Source organism: Motacilla alba, chromosome 1 (genome assembly GCF_015832195.1).
Source record: "Motacilla alba alba isolate MOTALB_02 chromosome 1, Motacilla_alba_V1.0_pri, whole genome shotgun sequence".
Classification (NCBI taxonomy): Eukaryota; Metazoa; Chordata; class Aves; order Passeriformes; family Motacillidae; genus Motacilla; species Motacilla alba.
Window position 1 is genome coordinate 49927499 of NC_052016.1, and position 17946 is coordinate 49945444.

Consider the following 17946-nt stretch of genomic DNA (forward strand, 5'->3'; position numbering starts at 1 on the left):
GCTAAAGGACAGGTTAGGTCCTGTGAATTAAGCAGCAGGTTGAGGATTGCTGGATTCTCAGGAACCCTCATTAAATGGAAAGCATTCTTCCTCCCCATAAAAATTACTCTGAGATACTCCATGTTTCAAGATGCACCAAGAAGTAATATCTCTTTTTAACGTGCTGTTATGATCTTCTGATGGTGTTTAAAAATTTTAACATCTTCCAAAAAAAATTTGCATAGATAATCTCTTAAATTCCCTGCTTATGTGAAGTTGGAGAAGTAACATTAAAGATTTTAAGCAAGCCTTATCTAATTAGAACCTAGGACTTAATTACTTCTCTCCTGAAAGATGAACCTCTGGGAGATAATTTTATGAGGACAGTATGCCTTGAGCAAAACACAGAAAATAGTTTTCTGTCAAAACTTAAGAAAATGGAAGTTTCATCATATAGATTGTTAACTGTTTTGCACATGGGTTGTATTTATAAAAAGTCTTTGCTGTCTAGCATAGACAGGCAACCAAAACTGAAATCAGAGAAAGTAGCAGAAGAATTGATAAAAGGTCAAATTTTTCTTCTTTTTTTCATTGTGAAATCTATTTAATGTTCAATCACTTTATTAACCAAGACATGCCACACCACCCCATTCCCTTTCTTTTGTACTCCCAGCAATTTACTGGGATTCCTTCTGTGGACTATCTAATAGCAGGGAAGGTATAGATGCACCATTATCACTCCTGTTGTCACACGAGATATATTACATGGAGTTTTAGGCAGAATATTTTGTCCTGGATAGAGAAATGAATTACCTGTCCATTCTGTGAAAGAAGTGACAAGCTAAACCAGAAGTACAGCAGCAGACTCATGCACCATGCAGATTGGCTTCAGCTTAGAATTATTAGAATCATTCCTTATGATCTTTATGGATCTGTATTCCCACTGGTGAGTCTTTTTATGATTGTGTTAACTCTTAAGGGCATTTATTTATTGACTTATTTAAAGAAATCCTTAAGCCTGTTGCTGCACTACTTGTTCAGACAAGTATAGTAAAATACAGGCAACCAGTCACTTAATTCAGAGTGATAGCAGTGAGTACAAGTATCAAGATCAGCTTCTTATTTTTCCCATTTTCATCTTCTGATTGCTCTTCCAATTTTGTTTGTTTTCTTCTGAGCTTAACAGGCAAGTATTAAACAGTTTAAGCCTAGAATTTGAGCAAATTTTGATTGGTCAATATTCTTTGCATGGGAAAGTGAGTTTTACTGTAGTGTCTTACCCCTGTTCGTGACTAATGTTCTCTTTTTGATCATAGGTGTGGTAACCTATATACAGGGTGTTTAGCAGAAAGCTATTCCCTGTAAAATTTCACACATGGATCCAAACTCAAAGCTCCTCCCTCCTCCATTCCATGGATTTTTTATAGCTCCCTCATCCAGAAAACTGCATTTTTAAACAAGCCAAAACTATTTAGGATTGATACATATTTTGATGCATTGATACATTGATACATATTTTGATGCATAGGCTTATCTTGGGACAAATGCTCTTATGATCTCCTGTTTATTACCACATTTCCACAAGTATATGTGTATGTATGTAAAAAAGATGCATATATAACCTTACACCTTTATATACATGCATGTTTATACAAGTACATATACATATGTTCCTAGTTTTTTGGTAGTCCTTGTTTCCAATAATGATTTTAGTCAAAATTCCAAAGTATGGATTTCATCTGGGACTAATCAAGGAATTAGTACAGCAATAGGAATTTATTGTTATAAATGTATAGCAAATAAGTGCCTTTTACAATAAGCTTAAAATAATGTTTCTAATTAGCAAATGGAAACCAACATTTTCTAGCTGTCTCATTAACATGAAATTAGATTCAGAGTTGGGAATTTTAATTCCAAACATTGCCTTTTATTGTTGAAACATGTTCCTGAATGAGTTCCTAGACTATTTCACTAAATGTCCATGCAAATGAAGTTGTAAAACATGGGATTGAATCTTGTTAACATCTCTTTCCAGAATTATGACATTGAAAGAACTTCAGAAGGAAAAATGGGATTATATAAATTTATCCTCCTCTGCTTCATGGATTTCTACACTGTTTGTTGTGAATGATTATGTCCTTGGTGTAAAAATAATGTCACAACAACAACAACACCCAAAAAACACAAATAAAAAAACAACAACAAAAAAAAAAACCAAACCCCCACAAACAAACAAACAAACAAACAAACCACCACCCTAGAATACCTCCGTGCCTTCTATAATATAATTTGATATTTCTAAGGCAACTCAAGAAAATCATTAAAAAATATTACAAAATAATGACTTTAAGTGATAATGGTTGGGAGGAGTTTCAAACAAATTTGCAATCACATGAGGCTTATGCCTAATATCTGTCTAGGTCTTGCTCCTGACCATTTTTGCTCTAGATCTGTGAACCTTAAAGAAAAAAGGCAATTTTTAAAGAGGATCAAGGGAAATAATTCTCTGTGTGGATACCCAGTCTAGGCCAACAAACACAGCTACAGCTGGGGGCTTTGAACACCAAGTGTCGAGTGTAGAGATCAGCCTCCAGCTGTGCACACCTATCTCCTTCTGCAACCAGCACACAGGAGGAGGGACTTTTTCCAGAGAGGTTACGACACTTTTGACTCTTAGGCAACTTGAGGTCAGCAGTGGGAAGTGGGACACACACAACTAAGTATCAAACTCCTGGAGTCAGGTCCACCCTGGAGCTCCTACTCCACTGAGTGCTACAACTTTGTGAGGGAACAGCAGATCTGTGCCTTCAACACCTTCATCTCTGCTCCGCTTCCAGCCTTCCGAGTCCCTCAGACCCACAGAAGGGAGAGCAGAAAACACAAAAGATGAGGGAACAAAACACAGAAGATGAGGGAAGAGGAGGAAGAAGGTGGAGGGAGACAGCCTTGACAAGCCAAAGTTGCTAAATGCTGTAATTAGATGGTCAGACTTTATTGCACAGATTTTTCTCCCCTGTCCCTTATCTTATACTGGGACAGTTAAATATTTACAAATATCCGTATAGTTTTCAACCTCATACGGTTAAAGACCATCCTTGTATCTTTTTGGTCTAATTTTCCAGAATCAGTCTGAGTTCTAATCCTATCGAGCCCTTTCATCCTACATGGGGTGTTTACTTCCTATACCTTGTTTCACAAAGGCAAATATGATACAAGCGCTACATGTCTAATTTATATCTTCTCTAGAAAAATAATCTCCTTTTGTTTCTTGAAATGGTACTGAAATGTGCATAGTAAAACACAAGCATACAATGATAGTGAATGATGTGTCTGCTAAGCTCTCTGGTGCCTTATTTGTGCCTCGTGCAGAGTGCTGACCTAACTAAAAGCTTGATCTGCATCAAATGTAGTGAACTTCACTGACTCCCTTGAAGATTTATTAATGAGAGGCCAAAGAGTCAGGCTGCATGGTTGCTTGGCTGCATGAGTAACTGAGAAATTCACCCAGTCATTCTGGCATGATGCACAGAAGATGGAGCTGATCAATAAATTTGAAATTACTTACTTTCTCTGGAAAATTATCAGAGTCTGGTATACAAATAAACAACTACCATGCAGATCCAAACTCCAAATGTAAGAAAAAGCAAGGGAATTAAGAAATTTACACATATCTTGTGCATCATCTTCCAAGAAAGGCCCCAGAAGTAGCCCTTTGTTGGAGAAGGTTCGAAAGGGAAGAAAAAGAAGGCAATGTAAAGGTCCTTAATTTCATCTCATAGAAAATATCATACGTTTTTGCATGCTTCATTAATGCTCCCTGGTTTACTGACTAGAAACACACAACGAGTCCAACCTTCAGGGGTCAGCAGTGCTCAGGATATCTCTGAACTGTGCTCTAGGCACTGTGGGGACTATGGAATAAGGGCTGACTCTGCTCAGAACTTTTAGGTTGTATGGTTCAGAATCTGAAGAGCAGCTCACTGAAAATCAGCCCCCATCACACAAATACCACCAATCACCAGGGCTCTTTGAAATAAAGCAGTATTTCATTCAGAGGGTGCACTTAGAGATTATTTTTGTAAATTGCAAATTCTCAGTTTACTCCCTCGTTTTGAAATTAGATAAATACAGTAGCCTTTTCTGAGCTTTCTAGTGCAGAGAGTCCCGTGTCTTATGAGTGATAACATTCACTTTTGGAAAGCCTAATACTATCAAACTATCTGTATATTCTCTGGAATAAAACTTGCTAAATGCAGTAGAGTTTCTGTGGCTATGCTGAAATACACACAGTATAAAGAAAGGCTGCTGCTTCACTCTTATTTTTATGCCCAGTGGTCTTTCATAGACTGTTCTGCCTGAATTTGAGTTTTAGTAGATTATCTTCAAATTAGAGCCCAGGATGTACTTACAATTTAATGCCTTACTCCACTAGAAGCCTAACAATTTAAATGCAAGGGAGCAAAATCTTTATAGCTTTGCTCTGTCTTGACAATGTGCTGTTTATGGACTTTTTTTAAGATACACAGGCATACATGCATGCAAAGCCAAGAGGTGGAAGTGAAATGACTCAAACAATTAATCTTTCCTGTTACGTTATTGCTATTCCAGGCTTTCATATTCTTGTTAAAGGACAGTGGATTGAATAAAAAGGGAATAAGAAGTGTGATGGATAGGAAAATATAATGATGACAGTATAATAAATTATTGCTTACCATTTCCTGAGTGTTTGCAAAATCTGCCTCTTTCGAGCTACACTGCACCAAAAGCATTATATTATTAATCAGGGCAATACAAAGGAATACATATTTGTATCAAAATCTAATTAAGTGTACTGAGCATCCCTGCTCCCTAAAAGCAAAACCAAAATAAAAACAACAAAAAAAAGATATTTTAATCTCATTGAAACAGTACATGATACACTACTAATGCTTCTGCATATACAGAGGTATGCTGATATCTTAAAATACAGTCTGAGCCTTAGCACAATGTCTTGCATGCAGACGTTCATTGAATACATCATAAACTATTCTTTATCAGAGAATCACAGCCATAACCCCTCAATGTATTTTTATTTGACCTCGAATGAACATGAAAAAGGGGTTCACAGAGCAGCCATTTCTTTGCTATTTCTGCAGCATCTCTCAAGGCAGTGGCAGTGCAGCTTTAGTGTAGAAAGTGCTTCTGAAACATGTAATTAGAGTAAATCTTGAACTGAACTTGACTTTATTTTATATTTAATGTCAAAAATACTTTGATCTGCATTAATGCAGTTGCTAGAACAAAATTACTTTCAGTCGTTTAGTGTTTTGATCCCACGTTTAGCTACACCATCCAGCCTTCAAGAACTGATGCTCTTTTGCACTGCAAGCTGTCTCTTACCCCTGTTACCCCTAGGAGACTTACCACAAGAGAGTAACATATCTTGAATCCAGGTTTAGCCACAAAGTAGTCATCGGATTTGAAGGTTATCTTTATGTGATTTGTCCTTGATGTTATTCTCGGAGGTACTTCCTTGTGTCCACACCACCGTCCTCGAATAACTGTGCTGGTCTCTGATACATCTTCCACTTCCACAAAGTCATACCTGAAAAAGAGTATGAAGAATCAGTTTCTGCTGACTGTGGTTACAGAGGGTGCTTGCAAATTGACAGGAGCACAGCTGAAGACACAGAGACATCTGTCCCCTGTTCTCCACTCCAAAACATCAAGACTAAATATTACAAATGGTGGACAAGCTCATGTGTCACTAAATACACTAAGCTGCAAGCTACTGCCTGAGTGCTCAAATGACTGATTTCTGTGCTCCTGGAACATGACAGTATTTGCTACCACGTTAATAATAGCAATAACGCATGTGCTTAGTATACAGCAAGCATATGCATTGCGTTTCATGTGGTGGGTAAATAATTTAGAGACCTGATAAAATATTATTTAAGGCAAGCTGCCCAACCTGAGCAGCTGCAAGCACTTGTGCACTTTCTGGTGGTCACCCAACTCCCTGCAGCGGCAGCCACAGGCGCCTGCCTGCTCTGTTCGTCAGAGGGCTAGAGAGGGGCAGCCACTGTGCCAGGAGCAAAGGGAGATGCTGGAGGGACACAGGGCAGTGCATGATACTGAAAGTTGCTTTTTAGCACCCTCTTTTGTAAGTGGCACATTGCTCCTGTAGCTGGTTTGGAAATATTTATGTCTAGCTTTCAAGCAGGAAAGCATGCTGCCGCTCTGTGTGCTGCAGTGGGGAATTCATGTGCATGCTGTCACTAGGGAAAATGCAACAGCACATCTTGTTCTGGGAAAAGTCACATCTTAGCCAGGCACCCATGCCACAGCAGTGGTCCCTGAGCCCAAAGAGGGCTCTGCCAGGAGCTGAAGGTGCTAAACCCCAGGGATGAAGGGACACAGTGGCAGCACTCACTGCTCCAGCCTGTACACTCGCCCGCTTGGGTATAAATGACCATACAAATAAATAAATAAATTAGTACAGTTATTGAGCAGGAGAATAAAGGGGACAGAGAATGAAGTACTGCTTTTACTAAATCTATGAAAAAATATCTCTCAATATCTTTGGAGCCAGAATTAGACCCCACACATTGCTGCCAGCAAGGCAGAGGTGATGACAAGAGGGATAGCTTGAGTGCCATCCTCACAGTACAGTTAAGCCTTAAAACTCTGGAGGTCTTTACCAGGAATGTTTTCTATTATCAAAGCATCTGCTCCCTCCAAAGAAGGAGTTCAGGACTGCTGAGTGATTCTTGCTAGCAATGCACTGCTTCCCACCCCCAAGTCTGTAGGCCAAGCACCCTCCTCCCTGCCCAGTTGTGGGAGCTGAATAGCTCTGTAAATAACAGACCTGCTTTTCTTTTTCTGCTGAGAGCCCATGAGGAAAAAACCACAAGTACTATGTGGTTTGAGAATATCAGCTCTGCTGCTTTTATATTCACCAACCCCAAATTGCACAGAACAGAAAATAACAGATCTACCATGGCCACTTAAATCTGCCCAAACTCTGCTGAAATATTCTTTTTGTGAAGCACACCAAAATTTAGTTCCAGGCAGAGGTAAACTTGTCTCAATCTCCCTCCACCACCCCAAGCTCCCACTCCCTGGTGGTGATGGATGTGGTACCCAGCAGAGCTCCCAAGGATGCACCCCAGCCCCCTGAGAAGCACAGAACTGTGAATGCCTATTGCAACACAAGGGGTTGTGGTGTTCAGCAGGAGGTAACCTTACAAGCTTTGGTCAAAGCTGTCCTGACTGGTCTCCCCATTTTTGGAAGCCAGAAGCCAGATTAAGCAGCAAAACCATGGAAAATCCATGGACTTTCAAGGTTTTATATCTGCTTTCAACAGCAGCAGCTTTGCTGCAACGATCATGGAAGTAGGTGCATTCTCAGTTGCTTCTGTGCATCCAAGGAGCCTCAGAGGCTGGGTAATTTAATTGCTTTTCAGAATCATCTCTTATCAAGTGCCTGTGGAAATGCTAGCAGCACTTCTTCAACATTCTGTAAGACCTTGAATATTTCCTCTCCTTCTTCAGAAGCTCTGAAGAAATATAGCTCTGCTAAAATACACCTTTTCATTCCTCAGCCTGAATGAATTTCAATCAGTTCAGTCTTAATAGTATGCAAATTACAATAATTAGCATTAATGAAAAATTGAAAGAAAACACTAGGAAGTTTCTGGAGAAAAAAGCTTAAGGTCAAAAGCAAATACAAAAGCAAGGTAAGGTGCAGAAGTCCTAAATTACTTGTCCAGTGTGCCCACCCTTCAAGCATTTGCTTAGCTCTCAGCATTCATTTCAATTAAAATAGTCCTGGCTGTCTCTCTAAAGCAGCACTGCAGGGATTGCCAGGGACTGAAGCTGCAGAAAGGATCTAGTTTTGAAAAATATATTGAGCGTTAGCAAAACATCCAACTGCATAGAGTATTTAACAGACTTAAAGCCATCACAATCTGTCTGACCAAAAAATTCCTCGCTTTGGAAGCAATACTACCCAAATAAAGGTCTTCCAGAAACTATAGGGAAAGTTTTACTGCAGAAAAGGATGTGATATTTCTCCAGCACTATGGATGATGGAAGGTCTTAGCTTTTCTCTGCATTCTAAATTAGCTGCTCTGGAAAAAGCAAGCAGACTGTCTTCCAAGATGCTCTCCAAGCCATAATGCCAGTAACAGCTTGACTTTCCCTCACTGTGCCACCACCTTTAATGGCTTTTGACAGACAATACTTCATCTTTTTTTGCACAGTAAATTAGCCCTCTGTTTCAAAGTTGCAATGCTTTAAGGTCAGCCACAGTTTATCCACTATGTAAATATTAACAGGCCGCTTCTGTGTGCATTAGGCTCTGAATCTGGGAAAGTGTTTGGGGTACTGGGAGGTTACTGTTGTTACTGACTCTGCTGCTGATCTTGGACCAACATCACCAGAGCAGACCTGCCAAGGAGCAGGGAAGGAGAGCCAATTTTAGGCTGCATTCTTTTATTGCTACATGGAAAACAAACCTGCAGGAACGTTTCCCTCCATCAGTAATGCAGAAAATTTAACAAAGAAAAATAAGGGAAAAAAATCCATTCTGTAAAATGCCTGCAGAGATGCCAAGTCCTACAAACACAAATAATTGACCGAGATAAGATAAGAAGAGGCTGGGTGTGCAGAAACACTAACAACCAAGTTCTATGCATAGATAAGGTGTAAGTAACAACATGATCACACAGAGTTGGAGGCTGAGACTTGAGCGTTTCAAGTAAGTAGCATCATAGCAATCTGCTTTTTGAAGGGCATGGGAATCCTGAGCCTGTTTTCTCCCACAGAAAAGAGAGCTGAATAAAAGAAGTATAAACACATGGATTTACACTGTTTTAGTGAATGCTGGCAAGATTCACCTCTGTACTCTACTAATGCAAAACAGTTTATCCACCTAGGTTAATCAGCCAGATCAGCTGAGCTTAAGGTCACTTTTGCTTAAAAGAGGAACCAAAGCAACTGGGATATGGTAGGGGAGGCTTTAACAGATTTACAGATACATCAGCATGCATCAGTACACTGATGTTTGTGGACCTACATTAGAAAGTTTCAAAAGGAATTGTACCAGTGAAGACTAAAAATAAAGATAAGCAAGTAATTTGAACATAATTCTATTTTTCCATTCATTTTTATCTGTCCCTTGCACCCCAGTATAAATGCTTACCCACTCACTCAAACCTTCTAGATACCTCCACCTACTGAAAAAGATGTTTCTTGCCTGGCTGAAATGCGACAGAGGTGATAGAGGACAAAATCCTATTAAAGTAATACCTATGCTGTTAGACAGCTGGATTTGAGCATACAAGTACCTTCTGCTTAAAATGTTATAGAAGGACTAAAACCTGACAAAACTGCTTTGGGTCCAGGACAGCTCAGTTTATTTATGAACTCAAAGACCAATTTCAGCTGGGAGGGCCCCTTAAAGGTCTGTCCTCCTTGCAAGGACATCCTAAACCCATTCAGAGATGCCCTGATTTTGCTTTGCAGTCTCATGCCAGTGAGCTCAAAGGTGCTCTTATTAAGAAGCTCTTCGCAAACTTTCACTTGGCACTCACCTGCAGATCTCATTTTCGGGTTCCTCCAGCCCAAACTGATTATCAAAAGCCAGCTGGATCCTGGTGCTCTCTGGGGAGTGGAGCCGCCACGTCAGCAGGAGGTTCCTGGGGTAGCTGCTGGGGAAGCGAGGACTGTGGATGCAGCCGTTCCCTGCCACGCTGATGGTCTCTTCCTTTCGGTACAAGTCTGTGAGGTGATTGCTCTCTGTTAGTAGTCACAACTTGTAGAAATTAGTATGTTGTTCCAGTTACAGGAAGGCAAAAAACACAACAGTTTATAACACAGCACAATTATTAGCATTTCAAGTCTATAAAATGTTGGATCTAAGAGCAGTTATTTTTAGATGGGAAGTACAGTGTATTTTCACTTAATTCAATCCCCTATTAAGCAGTAAGAACAACAGAGCTCAAGTATATAGACTCTTTATTTTACAAGAAATGTACAATTTTTTTTTTTACATTTACATTGACTATATAAGTTCATTCTCACCACTTTGGTTTTAAAACAGAATTAAACTTTAATAAAAGCTTGAGAACAATGAAGTAAGACAGACTGAAATAAAAAATGCAAATAGTCCTGCTTCCCAAATTTTGCATTCTGGGGAGCAATGCCCTCTTAACAAAAGCAGCAATGAAGGGCTGCAGGAAAGTGAGTATGGGTGAACTTAAATTTCTTTACTGCGCTTAAGTATCTCCTCCCAGAAACATGTGTAAGGTCATGTTTGGATTTTATTTATATGGTTTGAACCATTTTCTGCCTATGGTCTGTTTACTCAAACAGCTACTCCATGGTTATACCGATGTAACGGAGGCCAGATCCTATCCCATCAACCATCTTACTCAGTAACTTCAAGACAAATAGCCAAGTCTTTACTTAATAAAAATTCCACAACTTTTGCCTGAGCAAATATTCAATTTTTCCTAAGGTACACTTTTACCAAGGTAAAACCTCTGCTGCTGTAAATCCATGGCTCCAAGGATTACAGGAACTGTGCCAAGACCCAGATCTCTAAAAGTCAAAATGTCTTCTCAGTTGCACCATGCACTTGCACTGCCCAGCTGTTTCTGATACTGGAATTTGGGTCAGTTGCACCAAAGAACTGCAAACAACAATTCTTCCGTGCATTGACAACATTAGTATGGGGAAATTTTGAGGATCAGAAGGCTCCAAGGCAACATTCAAATCACAGCAGGTTTCAGCTCCCAGTCAAAACATGCACCTCGAACCTCCACCTCTGGGACAGCTACCTGTGTTCCTTCCCCATATGATGTATGGGGATCTACAAGAATTTGGACACTTGTTTTCATGTAAACACCCAAACTCTGGTGTCTTTATCTTAAACTGAACATCACTCCATTCTGCTGAGTGCCGCATCAACCTCCCGTTCCACAGCAAGCAATAGAAATAGAAAACCAGTTCCTTCTCCTGTATCTGGCTACTGAGGAGGAACTAATGGGGGAAAAATATCTCCACCAGGCACTCTGTGAACACTGGAAATACAAAACCAAAGCAACCAGCCGCAGCCATCTGTCACACACGCTAATCTAAGTCTTCACTTTTAAAATAAAATCTAATGTGTGACTGAATTTTTCTAAATTCTTTATATGAAATAAATATACTTGTTTTATAAATGCTCATTGAAACCAGGAATCCAGACAAATGGTACAAACTTCTTGATTAGTACATCTTTTTTTCAGGTTGCTTTTCACTGGTTCCTGGCTGTAAATACCTCCCTGCATGCAGCTGTAAACAAAGCACGGTTGTCTAACCGTTCATTGTACTCTTCTGACAGCACAGTAATTCTAGCTTCCAAACAACCTGAAACTCGGAAGAAAAAAGTCTATGTTTCTTATAAAACTATCTCCACAGACCTAATTGTGACATCTTTCTAAGATGCTTTCACACTCTGAGCCACCTTTTCTAAGCAAACACAGCCCTAGTTCAAAAAGTGCAGAACTAGTCAGTTTTGTTTTGTTCTGCTTTAACCAAACAATTTGTATTGGTAAAGTGCCAGTTTGGTGAAAATAAAGACCACCCACCTATTAGTTTTGTTGCGATTTTCATCAGAGACATCTATGCTGAAGTCTGTTTTGTATTTGCTTTCATTCTAAAAAAAGGGCAAAAAAGACATCTGTGGGTTTTTTGTTGGTTTTTTTTTTCCCTGATCTGGAATGAAACAAAATGTCCAGCCAACACTACTGAGCTCTTACTGAAATCCTGAGGACCTTTGAACTCTGAAAACACCCAGTACACTAAGAGGACACTATTTCACAGGACTTTATCCAAAACGTCCAAGAAAAGGGATAAAAATAAACCAGATTTGATGATAACAAATTCTAGTGGAAAAACAACCATTCCCTAAGTCAGAACAAAAGTTACTGCAGTAAAACCTGGCAAAACTCATCCTGTGCCTGAGAGTCCATTACTCATCTTTCCTCAACAGCAAACTATTGTAATTTTCCCTGTCACCATGCACTTCACAGAGAGGTTCAATCTGGTTCATGATTCTGAGAGAAAGGTTCCCTTTCCCCAGGCAGTCCTAGCACAGGCTTTTCTCTTGTGTTGTCAGCTGCTGAAATTAGAGTTCTGGGGACAGTATCTCTGAAATGTGCTCATACACATACCCCCAAACAAAACATCTGTGCACACAGCACACCAGCTGAGAATGAACACTACCCTGTCTCTTGCACATCAAGAAGAGGGTCTGTCACTGCTTTTCATTTAAATAAACTCTGAATTTTGTAGACTACAGTGCTCTGCCTGCAAGACAGTCACACCTGACCAAGACTAGTGCTGAAATGTCACAGCTGGCACACCTCTGCAGTGTCCAAGTTGAACAGGTACATGAAGCAATAGGGCTGCACGTGTTACGAAGCTTATAAATCAAAGCACAGTACTTTATATAGGGCTGCACGTGTTATGAAGCTTATAAATCAAAGCACAGAACATAACACGTTCTTTCCATCATGGTAAACGTAGCAATTATAAAGTCATTGGGAAGGAAAGGCTGGAGAGAAGCATGGGGAGAAAATTCTCACTATAGTAAAATAAGGGATATTCAAATATTCCACTCTGAGGAAAAGCTCTTTCCAGAAAGGAATAAAGTATGTTTGATAAGAATGGCCATAAATACTGTTTCTATAGCCCTCATGGGATGAAATCTAAAGCTATTGAGAACCTTCACCTGATGCTGGAGCAGACTCTTCAGGAGCTCTGAAACAGCCTGATTCCCTTGCACCCTCCTCACCATGCACTAAATTACAACCTGAAGTGGTGTAGCCAGCACTGTAATCAAACACCACAGAATTTTTCAAGGTGATTTTCATCAGGATTTCATAGATAGAACACAGCCAACACAGAGTTGCTCCTAGGAGGTTGGCTCCTCATGAATCATCAAGCATCTGGGAAAGAGCTTGAGGAGATGTGAGCAACTCTTGAACCTTTTGTATCAACAAAGCTATGTGACTAAAATAAGACCTTTCCAAGCAGACAAGTATTGTCCTCATCAGATACACTGGGGGAACTCATGGATATCACACATTCACCAAGGGAAAAGTCAGGATAAAAAACACTTAATAAAACATATAGGCAAAGGAAAAGACAGTGCATCTTTCAAGGCACTGAACTGTCCCATGTTGCAACACAACACAGTGCAGCACTACACTGTGTCCTGAATGTCACATTCTAACTGTATTCCATAATGCTTTATGGGAGTAAATAAAACACGACAGTGCATAATGCACTGCCTGTCACATTTACTAAAAAGCATATAAAATCATTTCACAATGAATAAAAGCAGGTGCTAAGTCATAAGGCAAAAAGGCCTTTTAGGCCATAAACAGGAGGAGGATATTCTAGATGGCAGAAGCCACAAACATATCCTTGCACTGGGGAAGAAAAACTATCTCATAAGGAAGATGAATGGGAAGGAATCTGGAAGACATCCTTTTTGGTGAGGCAATTCCCTGTAGAGAGTCTGAGCTGATTGTGAAGCAGCTTGCTCTATATTTTATTTATCTGAACTAATCTCTCCTTTTTTTTCCCCTCTTAATTCTTTCTCAACCACTAATTTTAAACATAATGGCATACATGTTAGTCCAGCTGTCCAAATTAGAGGAGCTCCATTTAAATGCTCAAGGCAACTGCGTTTTCCAAAGTGTTTGACTTCCTCCCCCTGTAAAGAGTGCAGCTGGGTGTCAGAGTGGGAACTAGGATGTACAGTTCAGCATGCAGGAAAATGTGCTTGTCTCAAGACAGTCCCCACCACGGGTGCCCAGTGCATCCAATCTTTCCCTTTCCCAGCGAGGCCATGCTGCAGGAGCAGCAAGAATCAGAAAGATGAATTTCATCCTGTGTTTTTCTGGATGCCTGCACTTCCTTGTGAGCTTTAGTAACATATCAACACTTTCCTCTTAAAGCTACTCCTCCTAGTCATGCCATGCCTATTGCTACAGACAGAAGTCTGCTTGTATCATCATCATCATTCAACAGACAATGAATTCCTTCACTAAAACAACAGTAATAATAATTTAAAAAATCTCAGCCAACCTAAAAGGCAATTTCTAACTGCTAATAGCTAATCTGACATCTGTTCTCTGATATATACAGCAAGGAGAGTCTGTAAGTGTCAATGCCTTTAGAAAGAAGAAGAATTGAGAAAATGACCTTGTCTAAGGACAATATGGAATATTGTCCAACAATATGGAATACTTAGCTCCACCCTTCCAAGGTTTCTGGAATTTCAACACTTCCAACACTTCCTAAGGTGTTGTTTTGTTTGTAAGTTTGCTTCTCTCTTTCTTCCCCTTGGGAAAGTTGGCCAAACAACTTTGATACAGCAGTAAAGGCTGAAAAAATACTATATTCTGAATGTATTATGACAAGAAATATACCCTCTGAAATGCCATGGAGCATAACCTCATGAGCTCATCCTCTGGTACAGCTGAGGAGAGAGTTTCTCAGAACCATGGTGAAGTTCATTTTATAACTTATGAAAGTATTTATTATTTCAGGAAAGGGCCTTGGGATTTTGCACGTGGGAGTTTTCCAGATATAACTCTCCTCCCCCATGGCTGTTGTCTTAAAAAAAAAACAAACCAACACACCAGTCAGTGGTTTGCCACCCGTTTTGAACAAATGAGATAACCTTCAGGAGAATAACAGCTCTTCAGCTCCTAGAGCTGAAAATTAGCCTGATCTAAATAGCTGAATCCACAGAGAAGCAAAAAACAGTAAAACACTTTTGAATCCAGATCACAAATCAGCTCATCTCAGGGACAGGAATGCCAAGCTAGTTGTATTTATGGTAGCCTGTTCAGATAGTCACTGGCTTTTTTTTTTACTCCCCACCCTCCTGCAATGAGCAGAAACTTTGTTATCCATAAGATTCTGTGTAAATCAGATGAAAAGATGACAGAGTTCATTGTAAACATATTGTATGCCATAGCTGGTCACAGCTTGTTGGGACGATGTAGAACTGTAAGATCATTTTCCTTGTTAAAAATAGAGGGGTTTTTGGATTTGCTTTTTTTATTTTTTGTGGGTTTGTTTAAATGGATATAAACAAAAAAAAAGAATCCTAGACAGTGAACACAACATCACATTTCTGCTCTCTAATGCAGAGTATATTCCTATATGGTAGTACCAGTCCTAGACATCTCTGTCCTTTTAATGCCAGAGACCTAACTCACCTAAGTCAGCTATGCTCCCATCACTATTCACCAGCAGTTCTCCAAGAAGGCAAACCAAAGGAGGGAAAGGATTGGGATGGTCAGTGATAAAACAGGTATAGCACACTCCCAGCCAGGCTAAAAGATCCAAATCGTTTCTTGGCGACACTAAACTCAAAACCAGCCAACCCACTATACGGACCTATATGTAAGAGTATATTAAGGCAGTGGATCCATCCAAAACATCACTTCAAGTTGCTTTCAGCTTTATTCAATGTCAATAACACCATTTATTTCAAGGATACAACAAACTTAAAGTTAAGCTCATACTTAAGGAGTTTGCTGAATCAAGACCCCAAAAAAGAGAACAGCATTTTAACACCACCTAACATGTTACTTACCACCCAGCAAATGAGCAATTAAACAGTAAACCTAAATCCCACATGAGCTGATGAAAGACTATCAGCTTGGTTGGTTTGCCACTGGACTTCAAAGAAGAAGCTCTAGGTACCTCCTCCTTCTCTTATTAACAGGCCTCTTCTTTTTATCAGGAGCATGAAAGATACTCCAAGCAACATCACTTAGTTCAAATCTAAAGCACGACCCGTTCTGTCACAGAGGTAATACCAAAAGATGCTCTGTGTATGTTCAGCTAAATCCAGACCTCACATGTAATAAGCTCACTCTAAGTCCCTGAGCTGTGTGCAGATCTTTGCTAGAGAAATATATCCACAGAGGATTTACAAAAGAAACAAAATTTACAAAAGAAACAAAATTGAGCTTTAGTCGAAAGAAACAAAATTAGCCAGTGCACAACACCAGTAAAGAAGGTATCAAAGAATGAAAACAGTCCAGACACCTAAAATTCAATTCAGAGTCATCATCCATTTGGTAACAGAAGGGTGAGTAGTCTGCCTGGGTTCTGCGCAGAGCAACCCCACTAGTCTTGGTGGTACACAATCTGTGGTGGAACATGACCTCAGCAAAGACCACTTATGAGAACAGTAAATGAGCAATTCATAAGGAAGTCCAGGCACATAATTCAAAGAGACAGCCTGCCTCTATGCTTCTCACTGTAATAAGCATAGTTTTATTTGCATTTAATAATACTATTTCCCCTGTGAAATGGTAATCACCATAACTGCATTTTGCACATAGAACTGAAAAAAACAGTCCTGAAATGAAGAACATGCAGGACTGCATTTTGGTGGGGTGAAGGCTCTCCTTTTGTCTGCTGCGGTGGGGGCCTTGCTCAGACTTCCACAGATGAATACTGAGGAAACAATTCCTTAATTATGTGTACAAAGATACCAAACGCAGAGCAGTGTGCTTTTAGCAGTGACTTGTATTACTCGCTTTTATTGACTTGTTGATAGAGATTTTCTTCTACTCAAAAGAACATCCTGAACGTCTTATAGTAAAGCAAAAGTGTCTTTAGAAAAGTAACATATGTTAGGCCAATGTATAAAACACTTTGTTAACTGCTAGTTCTTTCCTGATGGTTGGTAGTGTTGCAATGCACCTCTGTTGGACTCTTAAACCAACAGCAAACTGAATGCTGTATATTTATGGATTTCTTTCCTTCGGAATTTCATAATTAAGTATGAAAGAAGAAAATGTGTATATCAAGAATGTGTAGCTCTAATGATGTGCAGTAAGACTAATGCATATATCCTCATGACTGTGAGGATAAAAACACACAAAACCTTGAGAAACCATGAGGGAAAAAAAAAAACCAAAACAGAAGGAAATGGTTCTCCTGGTGCTGCAAAGAGCTTAAGGGAAACATGATAACTGAAGCAGATGTTTGCAGTGAGTGCCAACAATCTTCGTAAAAAGGCTGGCACATAAAACTTGTGCAGTGCCTTGGAGAAGACGGTGCCAATTAGGGATACAGTTGCTATTAAGCACAAATATCAACAGTGGACATCGGCTCATAATATTTTGCAAAGAAATAGTAACCTCTGAACTTAGACACTCTGAATTTTCCTGTTTAGGCAGCGGCTTCAAGAAAGTAGACCTTTATGGGAAACTTCCTTCAAATTCTCCTAAAAATATATTTTCATATATATATATATAAATATATATATACACAAAAATATATTCTTTTTCCATTTTCCCTTCATTATTTTTCAGTTTTTTACAACCAGACAAAGACTTTTTGCCTTGTAAGTCTGGCATAGCTGAAGTCTTAAAAGAGAATTTGTTTTAAAATACTGTTTTAGAAACTGTTTTACTCAAGCACTTCTATGTCAGAACAAGACATGGAATTTTTTTACAGAAAAAAAAGTGCTGACAGAAGGAAAAAGAATCAAAAGGGGAAAGTCTTCTCATGTTGAACATATTGTAGCAGATAGATAGGCAATTACAGAGTGGAGGTCACATGTTGGGACACAAGGCAGTAAAAGGAGATCTGTTCCATAAGACAAATTCAGGCAATTTTCTCTTGTGATGTGATGTTTCCTTGCCCTCTATGCCAGCACTGAAGATCCAAAATCTCTGAAAGGGAGTGAAAGGTCACTTCTTACAATGGAAAATCTGGCAAAAGTATTCTAACAGACATCCTTTCCTTGGACTACATTTGCCATGGGCATGTTTTTTTGTCTCTTAGAGTCCATATATCAACCAACTGCACAAAGAAAAAAGCTTGTGGGGATACTTCAGTCCCTTTAAGGCAGGTGCACTAAATACCTAATACCATAAAGTTACCTTAATCTTTTTT

General features: G+C 39.4%; 1 protein-coding gene across 4 annotated transcripts in view; it reads right to left on the minus strand.

Annotated features, from left to right (window-relative positions):
* Positions 1-17946, minus strand: part of PDGFD (platelet derived growth factor D) — a 136939-nt gene that overhangs the window by 48549 nt on the left and 70444 nt on the right. Inside the window, exons 2-4 of one of the 4 annotated variants that reach the window (XM_038133811.1) lie at positions 9555-9741; positions 5383-5563; positions 4692-4733 (exon numbers count right to left, since the gene is read on the minus strand). In XM_038133811.1, the coding sequence (XP_037989739.1) occupies positions 4692-4733; positions 5383-5563; positions 9555-9741 (410 nt within the window). Of the gene's footprint in view, positions 1-4691; positions 4734-5382; positions 5564-9554; positions 9760-17946 lie in introns of all 4 variants that reach the window. The other 3 variants (XM_038133801.1, XM_038133828.1, XM_038133820.1) reach the window with 3 other exon arrangements.